Below are 16,254 nucleotides of genomic sequence, written 5' to 3' on the forward strand. Positions count from 1 at the left end.
GTGATCACAAGTGCCTCAGGAGCCGATCCCCCAAGGGGGCAACTTCAGAACGAATACGATGATCTCAATCCTCCACGCCAACCATGAACGACCAGCTGCCTATGCAGATTCGCTCGCGGAGATCACACAATAAATCCCGCGCAGGATGTCAGAATTGTAAGAAACGGCGTGTCAAGGTAGGCCTCCCACTGCTTCCGTCGGATGAAAACCGGACGAATACTGTCAAACCTCCACTGTACTATATATTACTCCCCTCCTACTACTACTAGTATACAGCATCACTAGACACAATGTTGTCTATTTTTCGTGCCTTGGCTTGCTTCATTCCCAGACCTGCCACATATACCCCTCTCTCTGGTCATACTGACCTTCCCCAGTGCGATGAGAAAAAGCCACATTGTACAAAATGTGTGCGACACTCGATCGAATGTGATTTTGCTTCCCCGGCCGCCTCGACCTCCCCCGATCCAACCCGCCGATTCCGGTTTCGACCATCCAAATATCAATCCGGTTCAAGAACATCATCCCCAAGCACCCGCACAGAAGCTGTAACATGCTCAGATGCGTCCGCATCCACCGGAGTGCAATGTGATCTTGCTGGAAGTGCCCTGTCCGGTGGCATCTCGTTTGCCGACCTGAAGCTCTATCACCATTTTGTGACCTCAACCTACAAAACTCTTGCAGACGAGAAAATGGACCACAAACGCGTCTGGTCCCATCACGTTCCGCAATGGGGCATTTCGTTCCCCTCTATTATGCATCTAATTCTGGCGTTGTCGGCGCTGAATTTGGCGCATGAAGATCCCGCTTCGCGCACGCAGTTCATTGCTCAAGCTGACGATCACTTCACTTTTGGGGTCCGATCGGTATCTGCTGTACTGTGCCTTCTGAACACGGAAAATTGCCAGCTAATCTACATGTCTGCGGCCCTCATCTGCCTAGTGTATTTCGGTCGTGGGCCCCGTCGAGGCGAGTATCTGGTGTTTAGTGATATCGGCCGATCCGAGTGGCTCATCCTGTTGCATGGCGTGCACTCTATTGTATCGCAAAATCATGATCGTGTCTTCACCGGTGTTCTAGAACCAATTCCGGACGATAGTATCGGCGGTGTGAGTGATGAGTTGCAGGCAGAACTGGACGAGCATCTGCAACAGGTCCGACAAGTCCAGGCTTTTATCCTGTCTCATGTGACCGATGAAACGTCCCGAACCTTGTTTGAAGCTGCCATAAGTGATCTCCTCTCGGCGTTTGAGGAAGTGTATAAGATGCGTAGCGCTGGGAAGGATGGCATCTGTCTGATGCATTTGGTGGTGGGATGGGTGTACCGTCTACGGGCGGAGATGATCTCTCTTTTGGAGCAAAAGGACCCATACGCATTGATTCTCTTTGGGCATTGGAGTATCTTGTTGGTGTATCAGCGGTCGTCGTGGCTAATGCAGGGATGGGATGCGCATGTGTTGCATGGGGTGCGCACATCCTTGGGAGAGGGAGACCAGCAATGGCTTGCGTGGCCGATCCAGGTGATTGAAGGGGGAATACCTACACCTAGCACTTCCATACAGTAATAGTTCGATAATAAATGACCGCATACTTTCTATGCATATATGTACATCTGGACAACGAATCAATTCAATAAGTATCACAAAACCTTCACAAACATACTATGTACCGTGATAACCCAGAGACAAGGAAAATATAACGAAACAAAGCACTGCAAAAACATTATTTCCCCCCCTCCTCATCCCCGATATCCGTCATGGGTTGGCAATACTCCGCCGCCTCCTTGGTCCTTCTCGCCTTCTTAATCATCGTTCCGGGATGATAAACCACTAACACGGCCATAGAAACAAACATCAACGCCGCATCAAAGACATAAATATAGACCTCCTGAGTGTTCAAAGGCGACGTCTCATTGGCCCCAAACTGCACCGTCCTGACCAAGTTTCTCAGCATCAACGCTCCACACGCCACATACAACGCCCACATATACCGCTTCCATCCGCCCATCAACCACGGATTCTCATTGACCACCCACGTCGGCTCGCGACTCAACCGCAGATGAAACACAATAGCAACCCACACAAACAATAGAAAGATCACCAGAGAGAATATTAATCCTGCCAGGACGGCTTTGATACCCGTTTTCATGAGATGCTCGTCGCCGGTCACTTGCACCCCGGCACCGCCAATCTGCGTTAGAAAGCAGATGACGTCGTTGAGGACGAAGATCTTGGTAAGCCATTTGGGGCGGATGATGGAGTGGTGTTCGGCAGCGAAAGCGACGATCATGCGTCCGAGGATCATGTAGACGGTGGCGGCGATGAATGGCGGCGCGCAGAGGATGAGCATCTCCTGCAAGGCCCAGGGACCGATGAGCGTCCGGCCTTGATGGGACCAGGCACGGCCATAGTAGCCGAAGGTTTCACCTAATGAGATATTATGTTAGATGGATGGGAAAATGGATGGACAGATGTCGTGGTAGGGCTTGGGGCAGTTGATGGGGTAAAGATGGATTCGACGCACATATTCCCCCGATAACTAGCGGTATAAAGTATGCAGCGCGGTAAGGAAACATCATGACGAAGTGGACAAGGGTCGCAATGCCGAAAATGGCCATGAAGGCGTACCCGGCTGTCGCGGAGGGTGTGTAAGGATAGAAGTCGACATAAGGGTCGGAGCCATTGACACCGGGGTGGAATTGAAAGTCCATGATGAGAGTTCACGGACTGAAGTGAAATACGATTCTGGCTTCTAAGAACGGTTAGATGTGTGAAAGTCTGAAATTCTCAATCTCTGGATTGATGGTCTTATATGTAAGATGACCCTGGAGGAAGATCATGATGGTATTACCGAATCGGGTAATTTGTGAGCGAGTACGAGCGGGTGCGCGATGAGCTTGTTCGGCGGGACAAGAGTGGAGAGGCTAATTTTAGCTGTCGGCGCAACAGGGACAGAGGCCACGAAGATAAGCATTTTCCAAGACCCAGACTCGTTGCATGTATGTTTCATCTGTGCCTATGGTCTTGCATTTCTTGCCCATGGGTTGAACTGTGGCCAATCCCTTCTGTGGGCAGATGCAGGGTGCCACAAGGCAACGATGATTCCGTAGCAGGGACACTCTCAGGCACCCAAACTCTGTGCCGTGCTCTTACTAGTCTGTTTTCAGATTTGACGGCACTTAGCTCGCGACAAGCTAGAGCAGTGCCGATCACCCCTACCAGTTCCAGCACGCCTACGCATATATACGAGAATATTGCAAGAAAACTAGGAAAATTCTATTCGAGCAAACGGAAATGCCTCCAATGCAAGACTCCGCAAGTCTAATCTATCGCGCTAACTCCAGAATTGCATCAATCGTAATGCGTCTATTTGCCAAAGACCTTGAAGCGGTCCTCCAGGGGCGCGAAAGCCTTCTCGCCGGGCTCCGAGGTAGGGACGCCAAAGACCAGCTGAGCGTCGAGCTTCCAAGAGGCCGGCAGGTTCCACTGCTTCTGGATCTGCTCGTCAACGAGCGGGCTGTAGTGCTGCAGGTTGGCACCGAAGCCCTCGGACTCCAGAGCGGTCCAGACTGGGAAGGGAGTCAGCGACTGCTCATGACACATGGTAAAGCCCGTCATGGACCGATGATAATTATGAAAGAGGGTCGATGACTTACCAAGGTACTGGGACATGGCATTGGACTCCAGGGCAAAGGGGTCAAACTTGTCGGCGTAGATGGCGAACTTCTCCTTGATACCGGCGAGGGAGTCATAATCGACGAAGAAGAGGACCTAATGTTGGTTTAGCTGGAGATGTTGGTCAAGCCAGATCATAAGGGCAAACAGACCGTTCCGTAGCCCGCGCGGAAGGCTTCCAGCTTGGGCTTGGTCTGGTTCTCAAAGTTCTCCTTGGGGAGGTGGCCAGCGGCAACCAGACCCTCCATGGCAGCGATGGCGATGTCCCAGACCTTCTGGTGCTCCTCCTTCAGCAGCAGGACGACGCGGGAGGTCTGAGTGTTGAAGGAGCTGGGCACGTGCAGGACGGCATCGGCGACGATGCTCTCGATGGCATCGTCAGAGATGGGGCTCTCGGCCTTCAGGCCGTAGTAGGTGCGGCGGGCCTTGACCAGCTCCAGGAGGGAGGCGGTGGCAGGGTTTTTGAATTGCGGCTGAGTGGAACCCATTGTGAAAGTATTATACTAGGGATAGTTGACTTGTTGATGAAGTTGAATTTGATTGATACCGATAGAATGTCAGACTTGATGTCGGGGCGGGACTACGGCTTATATAGATATGCGGTATTTGATTTTACCCCGCCAGTCTGGTGGGGGACATTTTTCCATTCTATTGAACACTTTCACCTTCCTCATTATTTTTCATTATTATCAATCTGCATTACTGTGGCGTGATTACCACGCTCGACCAATCAGGATTTGTAAGCCGGAGGGGAGAGACCCTCACTAAAAACTATGGAATTAATCAGCTCTTAGCAAGACGCGGAATTAGCTGCCTTCCACCGGAACACGGATTTACGCCTGTAGGTAAGCAGTTGCTTTCGTTCATCTTTGCGCACAAATTCTGCTGTAAACTTCCATCTCTCTTTCTCTCTCTCTCTCTCTCTCTCTCTCTCTCTCTCTCTCTCACAATCATCATGCAGTGAAATATAAAATCAACAAGAGGGATGCATGAAGGATTGACTTGATTCGAAGCCAGGCACGTGAGGACATTTGATTTATGCCTGAGGTGTCACTACTTCTTGGGGCCACGTGATCGGGACTTACTTCTTGGGGCCACGTGATCGGGACTTCTTTTAGCCCGAGAGGGCACATGGTGGATTGATGCCTCAGGCAGAGAAATGGCTAGAAAGGATTGGTTATGCCACTAGTGACCTTCTACCCTGAGATTCCCTCTCGGTCTGCTACAGTTATACCAGTCATGGCTCCTGAGTTATCCAAGGCACCCCACCTGTCTGGTGTTGGGGACGGCGTAGGTTACCACTACTACGGAAATTCATCCACCCGACGGGGCTACATCGACATGTTCACTCGGAAGATAAAGAAGGGGTTGGGTGTGGCTTGTCGGTCTTTGTAACACCAACGCCTATATCTACACAAGATTTTGTTGGTTTACTAGACATGGTTCATCATTGAGAAGATGGTGTGGTCAGAAACCAAAGACGACATCTGGTACTTGGACTTTACTTTACCTAAATAGGGCCCTGGGAAGACACGTCCGAAACTATTCTTAGATGTCTTCATGTCACTCGTGGAGCCGGGGAAAATACAATAATCCCATAGGCGCCAGGCCTATCTCTCAAAATAGACAAGTCTGCCCAGACCTACGGGCTAAGAAGTGTTGATGTTTGTCATGACGGAAGAAGCTTCTGCGGCTTGACCGGGAATACGAGGTGTATTTCCCATGGAAAAGTAACACATGAAAATCGACCAAAAATAATTAGGGTTAATAAAAGAGAGAGAAGAAGAAACGAAAAGTTAAAAATGGCAACAACAGATGAGACTACAAAAGTACACGAAGATAGAAAAAAGAAAATCTTACAAAGATTATACAAGGTACCGATGATGAGTTTATCAAACCTAAATTGTAAACAATGACCGTTCGTTCCTGCATGGGGTCAGGGTCGACCGAACCGTTTTTGTTTCCCATAAACACCTCTCCGTTCCACTCCTTCTTGATGCTTTTCTTTGTTGCTTTGCCCTATTTTTGTTGTATATTTCTTCTCCTACTCTTCACCTGTTTTGCCTTCTTCGGCCTGTCTCCCTTTTACACTCACGCCCACAGGCACCATTCCCTTTTCTCTCTACCTCTCTTCCTCCGTGAACTTATCATCATCACTACCATGGCGACGACTAGCACCCAGACAAAACCTTCTAAGCATTCCCGGGAAGAGGAAATGGAGGAAACCCCGCTGAATTGCCCGATCCCAGTCCCTAAGCCAGCCATCTACCCCAATGAGATGTACCTTTGTCGACGAGATGAGTATCACGACATGATCAACCATCATAAAGCTGTATTTTACACCCGCGCCACCCCCAGAGCTGCAGAGGTGACGGTCGGCCATGCTCTTGAGTCGGTCTTTGTTCGGGTGAGAACATGGGCAACCATGTGGGGAAAGGGAGAGTCACTCTCTCATCTTGCGGATTCGGATAAACAGGCGATAATCGCCAGCTTGGATGAATACTGTGTCCAGGAAGACTGGGATAGCATCCTTCTCAGCCTCCCTCCTGCCGCTCGGGCTAATTTCGGATGGATCCTGGTTGAGACAATGCTGAACCAATTCATCTGTACCAAGTTCATAGATTCTCCTTTCTGGTTCATGGACGGAAAGATCAATGCCACCGATTCAGAGCCCCAGTCTGATTTCCACAAGAGGTTCCAGTACGTGTACGAGAGGCTCCTACAAGGTCAGTTCACATACCACCCTTTTCTTTGCATTTAATTAATCATGATCTTTTGGTCTGCTCTTGTTCCTTCGTCCCATCCGTCTTTGTTTCTTACTTCCCTCAAACTTTTCACCGGCAGACAATGCGATTTTACTGACCCCTAACAAAACCACAAAGTTTCCCGCGAGGATGCAGCGTGGTGGAAATTCATCATTGTTGGAAAGCTCAACGATGAACCCTGCGTGATGAACAACATCCCACCCACTCCCGTCGGCCGCAACACAGTCAAATATCGCACGGCGCTTGTGAAGACTTACACTGATGAGTTGATGCGTTCTCGGCTCTTCCAGCTCTTGCTTCGGGATCCAGTGACCAAGTACAAACGATCCCAGCGCAAGAGTAGTCTGCGTTTACTCCTCGAATCTGCCGCTCAGACCGTCATTCACGGCGATGGTGGCCTCTACGGTAATATGAACATTGTGAGACTGCCAGATCTTCCGAAATTCAACCACTGGTCCGGCCAGATGATCGTCCATCCCTTCCACGCAGGATTTGAACCCGTCGAAGGCAGTCGGGTTTTGATTGTGACGCGGCCAAGCTATAGCTACATCGACATCATCTCCCTCAAACACTTCTGTACGGTGCCCCCATGGATGGTGAACCGTGCCGAAGTACTGGTGGCAGCCAAGGGGAGAAAAGCCCGGGCACTATGGGCAGCAGCTGCTGTCAGCAATGACTGCGAAGACACCGTTGGAATGGACAAGGAGGAAGGAGAGAGCCAGGAAGATGATGACACGGAGGAGAATGCTGATCCAGTCAGGGATCTTCCGCCCCTACGAGAGACCATCTGGCGGCAGTAAACCGCCTCTTGAATCTCTGGAACTGGATTTTGAGGAAGGAAGCCCTGAGGGGTTAGAATACCCATAGACTTATTGACGTGTTGACTACATTTTGTCGGTCGAATTCAGTTCTCGTACCACCTAAGTCCAATCCTAGTCTATGTATTTTCTATCTGTCGTGTTCCATCGTGCCCCTTCGTCCCGGAAGTCAGTTTGGTTATTTCCAGCGACGGTTGTACATGCTGCCCGCATTAATGGAACGCCAACACCAACCCTCTTCGTAGCCCTTCATCCCAATTATCTGTGAGTGTGTTATCCAAGGCATATTGCTATAAGTTCAATGAACTTGGAAGAGGGAAAAGGAAATCTATATTCAGTTACATTCTAGATACACAGACGATCGCAATCGAGAACAAGAAAACCTCTATACCAAGAAACCAGAAAAGAAAAACCAGGGAAAAAAGCCTCCCACCCTCAACCACTGAACTGTGATGGTACCCTTTTGTTTTGTAGCCAGAACAAATATATAAGGAGGTAAAGGCCCGGGAGAGAGGCCAACAGATCCGCAAGTATCATAATGCCCAGCGGGGGATGAGGTCTCTGACAACATGTGTTATCGTCCCTACCTCTGCCACCCGTTGATCCTGACGGTCCTACACCTCGAAGGTCCAAACCAATTTAGCATGTAACACAACGTCAAGACGCCAGAATGCGCGAAGGCGGTAGTGCTTGATAGTCCCATCTGCAGATGTCCAAGTGTGCGTGTTCTCTGGAAAATAGAGTGCCGCGAAGCCAACGCTTTCAGAGACTAGGAAGTGTCAGTTCGCAAAGTTGATCAAGAGGAAATGATGGTTATGGTGTCTACCAACCTCCGGTACTATCATACCGCCGGATTTCGAGGTCACGCACATGCTCACCTTGCTGTATGCTGTAAACGGTACTTATTTCGCCCCTTGGAGGTACACCGTCTCGTGCCTGCACCTGAAAACGCAAAGACCAAGCTGTCAGTAACAGAAATAATGCTATAAACCCCGCGGGCGACCAGTGCGTACCTCAGTAAAGGCTATACGACGATGCAATCCGTGATGAGGAGCAAGCTCCGTTCCTAGCTCCTCGACGAAGGGGGTGACAAGCTCGTAGGTATGTTTCCCCAGATACTGCATGGGATGGGTGATGGTCCCCCCCTTGATGGCTAGGCCGTGGGCGACAGCGGTGATGCTGCACCTTGAAAGTTAGCTGCTGCTGCTGCTGCGGCTGGAGACAGGGACGATGGGAGCGGGGGGTAGAACATACGCATCATTGCCGCGAAAGGAATCCATAGGTACCTGGTAGATTGTGGGATACCTGGTAGCAAGCATGGTACTCAGCCTTCCTTGCAGATAACCGGATCGACTCAACCCACCAATTATGGCAATCTTGCTGGGATTCCAGTTATCGATGAGGGCTGCCACTCGGTCCTGGATCTGGGTCACAACAGGACCCATGCTCTGCTGGAGGGCATCCTGAGAGAAGATGAATCTGCGCCCTTGCTGGTCAAAGGCGTCGCGTTGTTGACCTCGAAAGTGCCGGGGGAGATACCATGAGTCAAAGCTGAGGTCGACACTGGCCTCGCTTTGGCCGTCAAAGGCGTGTTTGGCTGCGATGGCCGCGTTCAACCCGACATGCATGACCCTTCCCGATCCTAAGGGCCGTCCTAGGGTCCTCCGAAGATGCCTTAACAACGATTGGTCGAATCTGGGGTTAGCACAATCCGCTTTACTGTCCTCGTCATATCTCTGGAAAAATAGACGATGAGGTTCGGTCGGATGCACCGCAACAACATCCAATGCAGTAAAGTCCTGCTTAAGGTGAGTTTATTGATGATGAATCAATCGTCGGGAATCTTACATTCGTTAGACCACCCAAGTCGCAGACCAACACGCGGTCTCCTGGTTGTGCCATCGACTTATTCCTCAGTCGGTTTGCCACAGCAATGGCCGCAGCCAGCCCTTCGGTCGCAAAGTAGATCCGACCTTCGTTCTGTCGGAAACCGGCCTGGTTGATGGCGGCCTCCATAATAGCCAGGCCCTCTGCGCCCCAAGAAGCCGGCAAGGAAAAGTGCCAGTCGATGTGTGGTAGGTTTCCGGTTCCTAGTTCACGCAGGATTCCTGGGTCGTTGCGAAAGGCGTTTCGGATATTCGACAGGAAGTGTGAGATTAATCTCACCGTCGCAGGGCGGTTTTCATAATTGAAAGCCTCTTCACCGCCGAAAAGAGCATTCAAGTCCAGTTCTGCAGCTCGAACCTCGGGTACCCCCTCCACGAGCATTTTAGTCCAGGCGTATCGTGGAGTTTGGTGTAGCGCCTCCTCTCCATATGTGGACTGCTGATCCTCGCCGTTGGGGTAGGCTAGAACTGAAGGGATGATGCAAGAAGTTGCACCAGGGGGCGTCCACTCCACGGAACGTGCTCTCATCGCGTCCCAGTAAGTCACCACTGTGAACAATGTGTTAGCATAGCGTCCGGTTCAACAAATGGCTGAACCAAAACGAAAACAAAGAGAGCTGCGAAAAGGAAGGGCTGTCACTTGCCGGTCTTTGTGACCCCCTGATCGATACCCACAGGCAATCGCCGGTTGTTCATTTCAAAGAATGGATCTAGGGGTATAAACGAGAAGATAAGAGAAGAGTGAGAAACAAAGAGTCCAGTGAAAAGATTGACTGTATAAAGCGGGTCAAACAAGCTGTATGGTTAAATCGACAGGATGGAACCATGGAATGAAGAGGGAGGCATCCAAAGCGGTCTTTGACCTTTTTATATTCTCTGGCCTCTGCTGGCATGAATGTACAATATAGAACTCAACACATTAAGCATGTTCTATTCCAGTCATTCTGTCTCTCCTCCCCTCATCTCCTCTCTCTCTTTCTCTCTCTCCATCCCACTCCCCACTCTTCTCTTTTGGGTGTGTGGCTGTTGTATGTCTCTGTCTCTAACATTGTAACAGTCATTACATGACAATATAACAATATATACTTTCCTGGCAAAAGCCCTTACCCAAAGCGGCACGTGGACAAAGAAAGTTTTCCCATCCAAAACCATGGGAACTCAAAGAGGGAAGTCGGAGGCGCAGTCCAGAAGAGACACTGAATAACAAAGAGGACAGGAGAAAAATATGGGCTGCGATATAATCCCCCCCAAAAAGAGGGTCGATATAAAACGATACAAGGAATAGGAATCAGAAGTCAAGTTATTGAAAGAGCAATGTTTGTGTTAAGGTCTAAATGGGCAAAAGAACCAAGCTGAAGGGCCCAGCTGACGGCACAACCGAAGGATAGAATCCTAGGGTTTATAATTACTCCGTAGTAAGGAAGCAGTTGTAATTCAATTTATTATTATCCTTTTCGTATATCCTTGCCCGCCAGTCTTGTGACCAAGGTGTTCGTGTCTTCGTATTCTGTGTTTCTCATCTTGTTCTCCTCTCCATCTGCAGATCCTAGGCAGTTGAATTCAGTCTTTGATTCTCTCTCTAGTCTTTCCGCATTCCATTCTTACTCTTTCTCTTCGTCTGGCACCCTTCGTACTTGTTGACGCATCCTCTTCCATCGGATCGACAATTCTCGCTCTGCTGCCACACCATGGTCCCCCGTACGCGGCGGTCTGAGACCCTCAAGCGTGCTGCTAGCGTTGACCCCGAACCCGCCAGCCCGGGCGATGAGACTCCCCCGGAGTCAAAACGCGTCTATCCTACCGATTACTACTTTGGCACACGCGAAGAATATTCTGATTTTTTCACGCAGCTGACAAGAATGTCAAGCGCGGCCCTTTTCAGAAGAGGTTACCCCGAGCTTATGCATGACGAATTCAATCAACTGCACATCTCGCTGAGGAGTTGGACTTGGAGCTTCAGTGTAACCGAGGAGGAAAGCCATCTCTCTAAAGATGACAAACAGGAGATTATCGCTAGTCTCAAAGGCCAATGCGTTCAGGAAGACTGGGACAGTATCAAGGCTCTCTGTCCTCCTGCTGCTCGTAGGTCATTATGTGATGCCCTCCTCGCGGCAATGCTCTACCAATTTATCTTCGTTACGCTCATCGACTCCCCCTTCTGGTTCATGGACGGCAAGATTGATCCTACTGACGTGGATGGCGACCCTCAGTTCCATCGGCGGTTCCAGCATCTGTACGAGAGGCTCCGGGCAGGGAACGGCTTTGGTGCGGCATGGTTAAAGTCTGCTGTTATCTCTGAGTCTAATCCGCAAAACATCTATGGTGGCACGGTTGAAGAGATGGACTTGGCCAGGTGCAACTCTGCCCGGCGCAAGGCGTTGGTGATGCAGTTCAGAGACGAGCTGCTTGGGCGTCGGGTCTTTCAACTCCTTCTCCGCCCTTTGGAGAGTGAGGCAGAAATAGCTCGCCGCAATGGTGGTCTCCACAGAATCCTTGAGCAAGCTGTTTACGCGGTCATTTACACTGAAGGAGGGATCTACGGCAACTCTGTGATATACAGGTTACCCGACCTGTCTGTCTTCAACTACGACTCGGATAACATGGTCGGCCATACCTACCATGGTACCAGTTCCAACCGCACTCCAGACTGCGCAGCTGCTCCAGGAGGTCGAGTTCTCATCGTCACTCGTCCGGGCCTCACTTACGTCGATATAGAATCGTTTGGTCAGCTCGGCAGGCGTCCTCCTTACCGATTATTCCCGGCGGAGGTGGTGGTCGAGGTGACCAAGAAGAAGCAGGCCAGTACCAAATCCAGGCCCAAGACCAAGCCCAAGACCACCCCCAGAAACAAGTCTGCAAAGCCTTCCGGGCCTGATCTCCAGTCCAACTCCATACCCGAAACTTCCAAGTCTGCGTCTACGTCTCAAGCCGCCAGCGCGCCCGAAGTTGAGGACAACACCTCACCCAGCGAGAAAAATGAACCCCTTGGGAAGTTAATCCCACCGTTAAGGAAGAGCTTCTGGCGGGAATGACCAAGTAATTGTTATTGATGGATTTTCTTTGTTTCTTTCTTTCTTTTCTTTTCCCTCCTTCTCTTGTTATGTTTCTGTCCTTCTGTCCTTCTTCTGTCCGGGAGCTTCCTTTGTATGTGTGGGGAATAAGGCCTAGTTTGCTGTTACTATGGTATCGTTCCTCTTGATCATTACTAGACGAGTCTTATCTAGTCAGATATCTCGCGTCATCAAACCAGTCTCAAAGTTTGTGGGTGTATGCGTAGTGTATTAGATGGAACTATTATTGTCCTACTTGCTCGTTTGTAGTAATCTCTTTCGCTAAACCTTGGTAATACCACCATACGAAGTTGTTATCTTAGTCCCAGTCCCTCATTGGCACACATCCGTACCTTAAACCGGATGAAACCGCCAAGGTAGTCGGGTATTGAAGCCCCTGGTCTGCTTCTGATGGTTTCAATACCGTCGGACAAGAGTTTGTCTGTTTGACCTTTAGCCTCCGAATTCTGACAGGTATCAGCTAAAACCCTCCGAAGGCCTCTACCTCCTCCGTGTGATCACCAGATAGGAAAGACAGGCCACCCCACTCTACTCTATCGCATCTTCGCCGGTAGAAGATGCATTTTTTGGTTGGAAGTTGGGTTGCAAGTCCCACGGCCTGATTTGGAGCGTGGTTCATTGGCTTTTGTGTCAGCCCCTTCCAATAGTCCAATTGTGAATCAGCCGTCGGCAACGCTATTTCCGGTCCGGCAACCTGGATTGACAACGGGAAACACATCTAGAACCAGTGGACCGCCTCAGTAGAATAGGTAGTTGCTCTCTTGGATCTCCGCTCATTGATTTCTCCGGAGGTAGTGGAGTGTGGCATGCTTTTCCTCCCAAAGTTACTATGATCTGAATCAGGGGGGGATGTTGTGGTCGTTAGGTCTGCGACGTGTCCGTACACTCCAATGTCAGGGACGCCACGAGGTCCAGTCTATAAGGGTCTAGATGACGCGGCTGGGAGACTTTATCCGAAGGACACCAAGCTGGCTGTTGCAGCTGCAGGCCAAGAAGCGTGTTGTTGATATTTCGGAGGAATAGGGATGGGGGACGCCACCCTCGTAACTGGTATTCCGGGTCTCGCCGAACGGCAAGAGGGCGAGGGGCCATTGGTATGAAGAACCAGCTGTGTGACCCCGGGGAAGCAGTCTCCCGTGCCGACAAGGTTTGGCTGATACTGGGGGCGTTTGTGCTATTGCCCGTGGACACTCGCAGCTGTTTTGACTTGCCCGTGAGTGAGAATGGATCGGTCAGCCGTCTACCGAGAAGGGGCAACGGTCAGCAGCACTGAGGCCATGTAGGCTGTTCAGGTCGTTCTCGTATATGTCTCTAACTAGGATTGGGCCGTGGGCAGATGAGGTTGGATGAAGAATGGATTTTCTGGAAGAGCGGCTGAAATTCCGTGAGAGCGCCATCATACGGCAGCGTTTGGGCTGTTGATATGTTTACGTTAGCACGAGCTCGATAACTCCATCTCCGACAGCTGTTGCCTATGTCAGAACGGGACTCATATCCATCCCTTCGTGACAATGTGCCCTACTTCGACGAAAGACCTTCGCCGTGGCTTCCTGACTATTTCCATCGACAACCAGGCAGCATTCATCGATCATAATGTGAGATCCGGTATTCTTAATGAATTCATTCAGCACGTTCAAAGGGATAACAAGTGCTCAGGGCCACTCCCCGGGGGATAAAGCGGCGAAATGTGAAGGGAAGGAGGAGAGGCGACCGGGGGAAACCGACATCATCGGAGTCGATCACCATATCCTACACACAAAGTGAGGCACCCCCCCTCCTCCCTGGCTGCCACTTCACTGTTGGAGCTGACTGTTAGATAACCGAATTTCATCCTTATTGATTGTGTGTCCCGATGGATGAATGTCCAGTTAGTCCACAAAGACCCTCCAGTCAGTCGATGGCAGATGATGGGGGTAGATCACGATGGTCAGCAGAAATCGAATGGACCTCTCAGCCGGGTGACCTGCCCCGGAAGGTCACCGAGGGGGCCCTCCACAGCCTGGTTGGTGGCAACTATCTAGTAGTCTAGCTAGTAAGTAGGTGCGAATCGGCCGACGCAAGGATGGGGACGGCGGTTTCACATCGGTTCATCGTGGCTGATCACTCGCAGTTTTCCTTTCTCGGCCCCCTCCCATCTGTCCACGAGCTACTCACCCCCGGCCTCAGCGACGACGATCATTGATGGAAGAACCATCGTCCATCTGTAACAACAAGGTACAAGGACCCTCCTCGACGGGATAAAGAGGGACGAGCCGAGCGTGGGACACGCGGTCTCCGTGGGTGCCGCTCGCTCACGGCCAATGCAAGTTTCACTTCGGGAGAATGGCGGCCATACGCGACCGGGAGGCGACATTCATGTGCAGGACATCCGACACGGACACAACGGCCAATCCTGTGGCCGCTTATTACGTCGGCGGACCAGGCAGATGAGCGAGCGAGCGAGGCTTCGACCTGGGGATGAGTTCACACGGGCGCGGGGGACGGAGTGGGCCTGGATGAACCCCCGGGTGCGTCGGGGAGATAGCTCTACACTGGCGAAAGAAAAGAGGGATACAGCTGTTGCCACTGAAGACATCATCGGGATGTCGTGGCATAGCCTCACTGTGAGTAATAAGATTTTGTAGCCGGTAGTTGCCTAACTATGTATGTAGATTGTAGACTTTGTACCCCAGCCTTGGCCTTGGATGGTCGGCAGAGCTGCCTGATGAAAAAGTGGGAATTTCTATTTGATCATCCACAGTGGGTAAGCAGACTTGATAGGAAGATAGATAGTGCGATTATATTCAACAGTTAGTAGTACATAGAAGGGACGTATCTAGAGAGTGGAGAGAGATACAGTATCTATCGACTATCGAGATACATACTTACTCATACTCCGGTTTAGGGCCAAGACAGATCCACCGGCAGTGGTACCGGAGCCGGGCCGGGTTCCTTTCCGGTGGTTGGTTCGGGTTGAGGTTGACCATGAGGAAACACATCGGGATTAGTACTGAGTTGTAAAAAGTATGGGGAAGAAGGAAACAAATGGGGGGAGGAGTGTGACATTCTGATCCAATTGTATCATGGAACATCAGGGAAATGGGGAAGCGGCACGAGCTAACTGGCGAGCCCGCCTAATCCCCGGAATCCCGAGCTGGCTGATTTGTCTTGATCGATCGTTTTCTCGGTCTCTCTCTTGCTTTTCCTCTTCGCTTCTTGCCTTGCTTACTGTTTGGTTCCGGGGATAACCATAGCCAAGCCCTAACACACTTGTTCTAGAAGGCGGGAAGGGGCAGCTGGAAAATTGAGAGGTAGGCAGTATGGAGTAATGTAGTACTAGTACTCCTGTCTACCGGCTATCTATCCAGTTAGATCACTAGTACTCGTGGGCTAAGGAAATGAAGGGTCCGGCTAACCGGCCAGGAACCGGATCAACGACCAAACCTTCCAACATATACTCACTTCACCTTTTCCCTTATCAGTATATCAAAAGGGCATTATCAACCATCCCGTGTAAAAGCCGGCGATAAATAAATTATGAAAATCATAATCACCTAGTTTGGTCATATCGCCATCATTTCCCCAGAATTACCAGCGCCCTGGCCCTAACCCTACAGACTAGCATGGTTCCACGTGGTTGAGATAGAGGAGCCAAGGAGAAAAAAAAGAAAAGGAACGCCAATGCAACAGTTCATTAAACACTTATTTGATTCCATGTTGTTAGTTGTATAGTGGTTACGTTGGGTTCGGTACACCAAGGAAAAGAATGTAGCTGAGATCAATGGTCCGGTGAAGGTTAAGGGTCCTTGTCCAGATTCCTGTCAGATCGAGGCCCATTGTTGAGTCGAATCATTGACCAAGCGGATAAGTAAAGAAAAAAAAAAAAAACAATGAGTACCTCCCTTCGCTTCGGCTGTTCATATATTCATTCCATGATGGACAATAATTATTGGAACCATTGCCCCTTCATCGCCCAGATCCTGACTCAGCAGCCAGCGTCTGCATGTCCTGATTTGAACTAGTGAGCAACCCTTTTCAGTTAGCTTGGTTCTCGGGGCCAA

General features: G+C 50.4%; 7 protein-coding genes across 7 annotated transcripts; 4 read left to right on the forward strand and 3 right to left on the reverse strand.

The window, feature by feature from the left end:
- Positions 1–83: 83 nt before the first annotated feature.
- BO85DRAFT_431918 (Zn(II)2Cys6 transcription factor domain-containing protein) lies at positions 84–1,610 on the forward strand (the record flags this gene model as incomplete). Its single annotated transcript, XM_025658355.1, has 2 exons — positions 84–176; positions 378–1,610. The coding sequence occupies 2 exons, from the start codon at positions 84–86 to the stop codon at positions 1,563–1,565; spliced, it is 1,281 nt and encodes a 426-aa protein (XP_025510202.1). The 3' UTR covers positions 1,566–1,610.
- Positions 1,611–1,722: 112 nt separating this feature from the next.
- Positions 1,723–2,710, reverse strand: BO85DRAFT_408308 (RTA1 domain-containing protein; the record flags this gene model as incomplete). Its single annotated transcript, XM_025657394.1, has 2 exons — positions 1,723–2,426; positions 2,524–2,710. 2 exons carry the CDS (start codon positions 2,708–2,710, stop codon positions 1,723–1,725), a joined length of 891 nt encoding a protein of 296 aa, XP_025510203.1.
- A 545-nt stretch (positions 2,711–3,255) lies between these two features.
- BO85DRAFT_472818 (nitroreductase family protein) lies at positions 3,256–4,224 on the reverse strand. Its single transcript, XM_025662579.1, has 3 exons — positions 3,827–4,224; positions 3,656–3,770; positions 3,256–3,568 (listed from the first exon to the last, which is right to left on the reverse strand). The coding sequence occupies exons 1-3, from the start codon at positions 4,160–4,162 to the stop codon at positions 3,366–3,368; spliced, it is 654 nt and encodes a 217-aa protein (XP_025510204.1). The 5' UTR covers positions 4,163–4,224; the 3' UTR covers positions 3,256–3,365.
- A 1,547-nt stretch (positions 4,225–5,771) lies between these two features.
- BO85DRAFT_507709 (uncharacterized protein) lies at positions 5,772–7,390 on the forward strand. Its single transcript, XM_025664414.1, has 2 exons — positions 5,772–6,400; positions 6,557–7,390. Exons 1-2 carry the CDS (start codon positions 5,836–5,838, stop codon positions 7,237–7,239), a joined length of 1,248 nt encoding a protein of 415 aa, XP_025510205.1. The 5' UTR covers positions 5,772–5,835; the 3' UTR covers positions 7,240–7,390.
- Positions 7,391–7,790: 400 nt separating this feature from the next.
- On the reverse strand, positions 7,791–9,672 carry BO85DRAFT_507711 (Hsp70 family protein; the record flags this gene model as incomplete). Its single annotated transcript, XM_025664415.1, has 6 exons — positions 7,791–7,871; positions 7,911–8,026; positions 8,088–8,199; positions 8,271–8,436; positions 8,512–9,056; positions 9,106–9,672. The coding sequence occupies 6 exons, from the start codon at positions 9,670–9,672 to the stop codon at positions 7,791–7,793; spliced, it is 1,587 nt and encodes a 528-aa protein (XP_025510206.1).
- Positions 9,673–10,696: 1,024 nt separating this feature from the next.
- Positions 10,697–12,405, forward strand: BO85DRAFT_454181 (uncharacterized protein). Its single transcript, XM_025661217.1, has one exon. It carries the CDS (start codon positions 10,832–10,834, stop codon positions 12,173–12,175), a length of 1,344 nt encoding a protein of 447 aa, XP_025510207.1. The 5' UTR covers positions 10,697–10,831; the 3' UTR covers positions 12,176–12,405.
- Positions 12,406–14,111: 1,706 nt separating this feature from the next.
- Positions 14,112–14,919, forward strand: BO85DRAFT_464049 (uncharacterized protein; the record flags this gene model as incomplete). Its single annotated transcript, XM_025661965.1, has 4 exons — positions 14,112–14,234; positions 14,325–14,351; positions 14,458–14,817; positions 14,866–14,919. 4 exons carry the CDS (start codon positions 14,112–14,114, stop codon positions 14,917–14,919), a joined length of 564 nt encoding a protein of 187 aa, XP_025510208.1.
- Between the last annotated feature and the right edge of the window lie 1,335 nt (positions 14,920–16,254).

Source organism: Aspergillus piperis (genome assembly GCF_003184755.1).
Source record: "Aspergillus piperis CBS 112811 unplaced genomic scaffold BO85scaffold_33, whole genome shotgun sequence".
NCBI lineage: Eukaryota > Fungi > Ascomycota > Eurotiomycetes > Eurotiales > Aspergillaceae > Aspergillus > Aspergillus piperis.

Coding starts and splice junctions, on each gene's coding strand:
- BO85DRAFT_472818 (XM_025662579.1), bottom strand. CDS start 4,162: ATGGGTTCCACTCAGCCGCAATTCAAAAACCCTGCCACCGCCTCCCTC. Junction 3,771..3,826: donor TCCGCGCGGGCTACGGAACG/GTCTGTTTGCCC, acceptor AACCAACATTAG/GTCCTCTTCTTCGTCGATTA. Junction 3,569..3,655: donor TGCCATGTCCCAGTACCTTG/GTAAGTCATCGA, acceptor CTCCCTTCCCAG/TCTGGACCGCTCTGGAGTCC.
- BO85DRAFT_507709 (XM_025664414.1), top strand. CDS start 5,836: ATGGCGACGACTAGCACCCAGACAAAACCTTCTAAGCATTCCCGGGAA. Junction 6,401..6,556: donor GTACGAGAGGCTCCTACAAG/GTCAGTTCACAT, acceptor AAAACCACAAAG/TTTCCCGCGAGGATGCAGCG.
- BO85DRAFT_454181 (XM_025661217.1), top strand. CDS start 10,832: ATGGTCCCCCGTACGCGGCGGTCTGAGACCCTCAAGCGTGCTGCTAGC.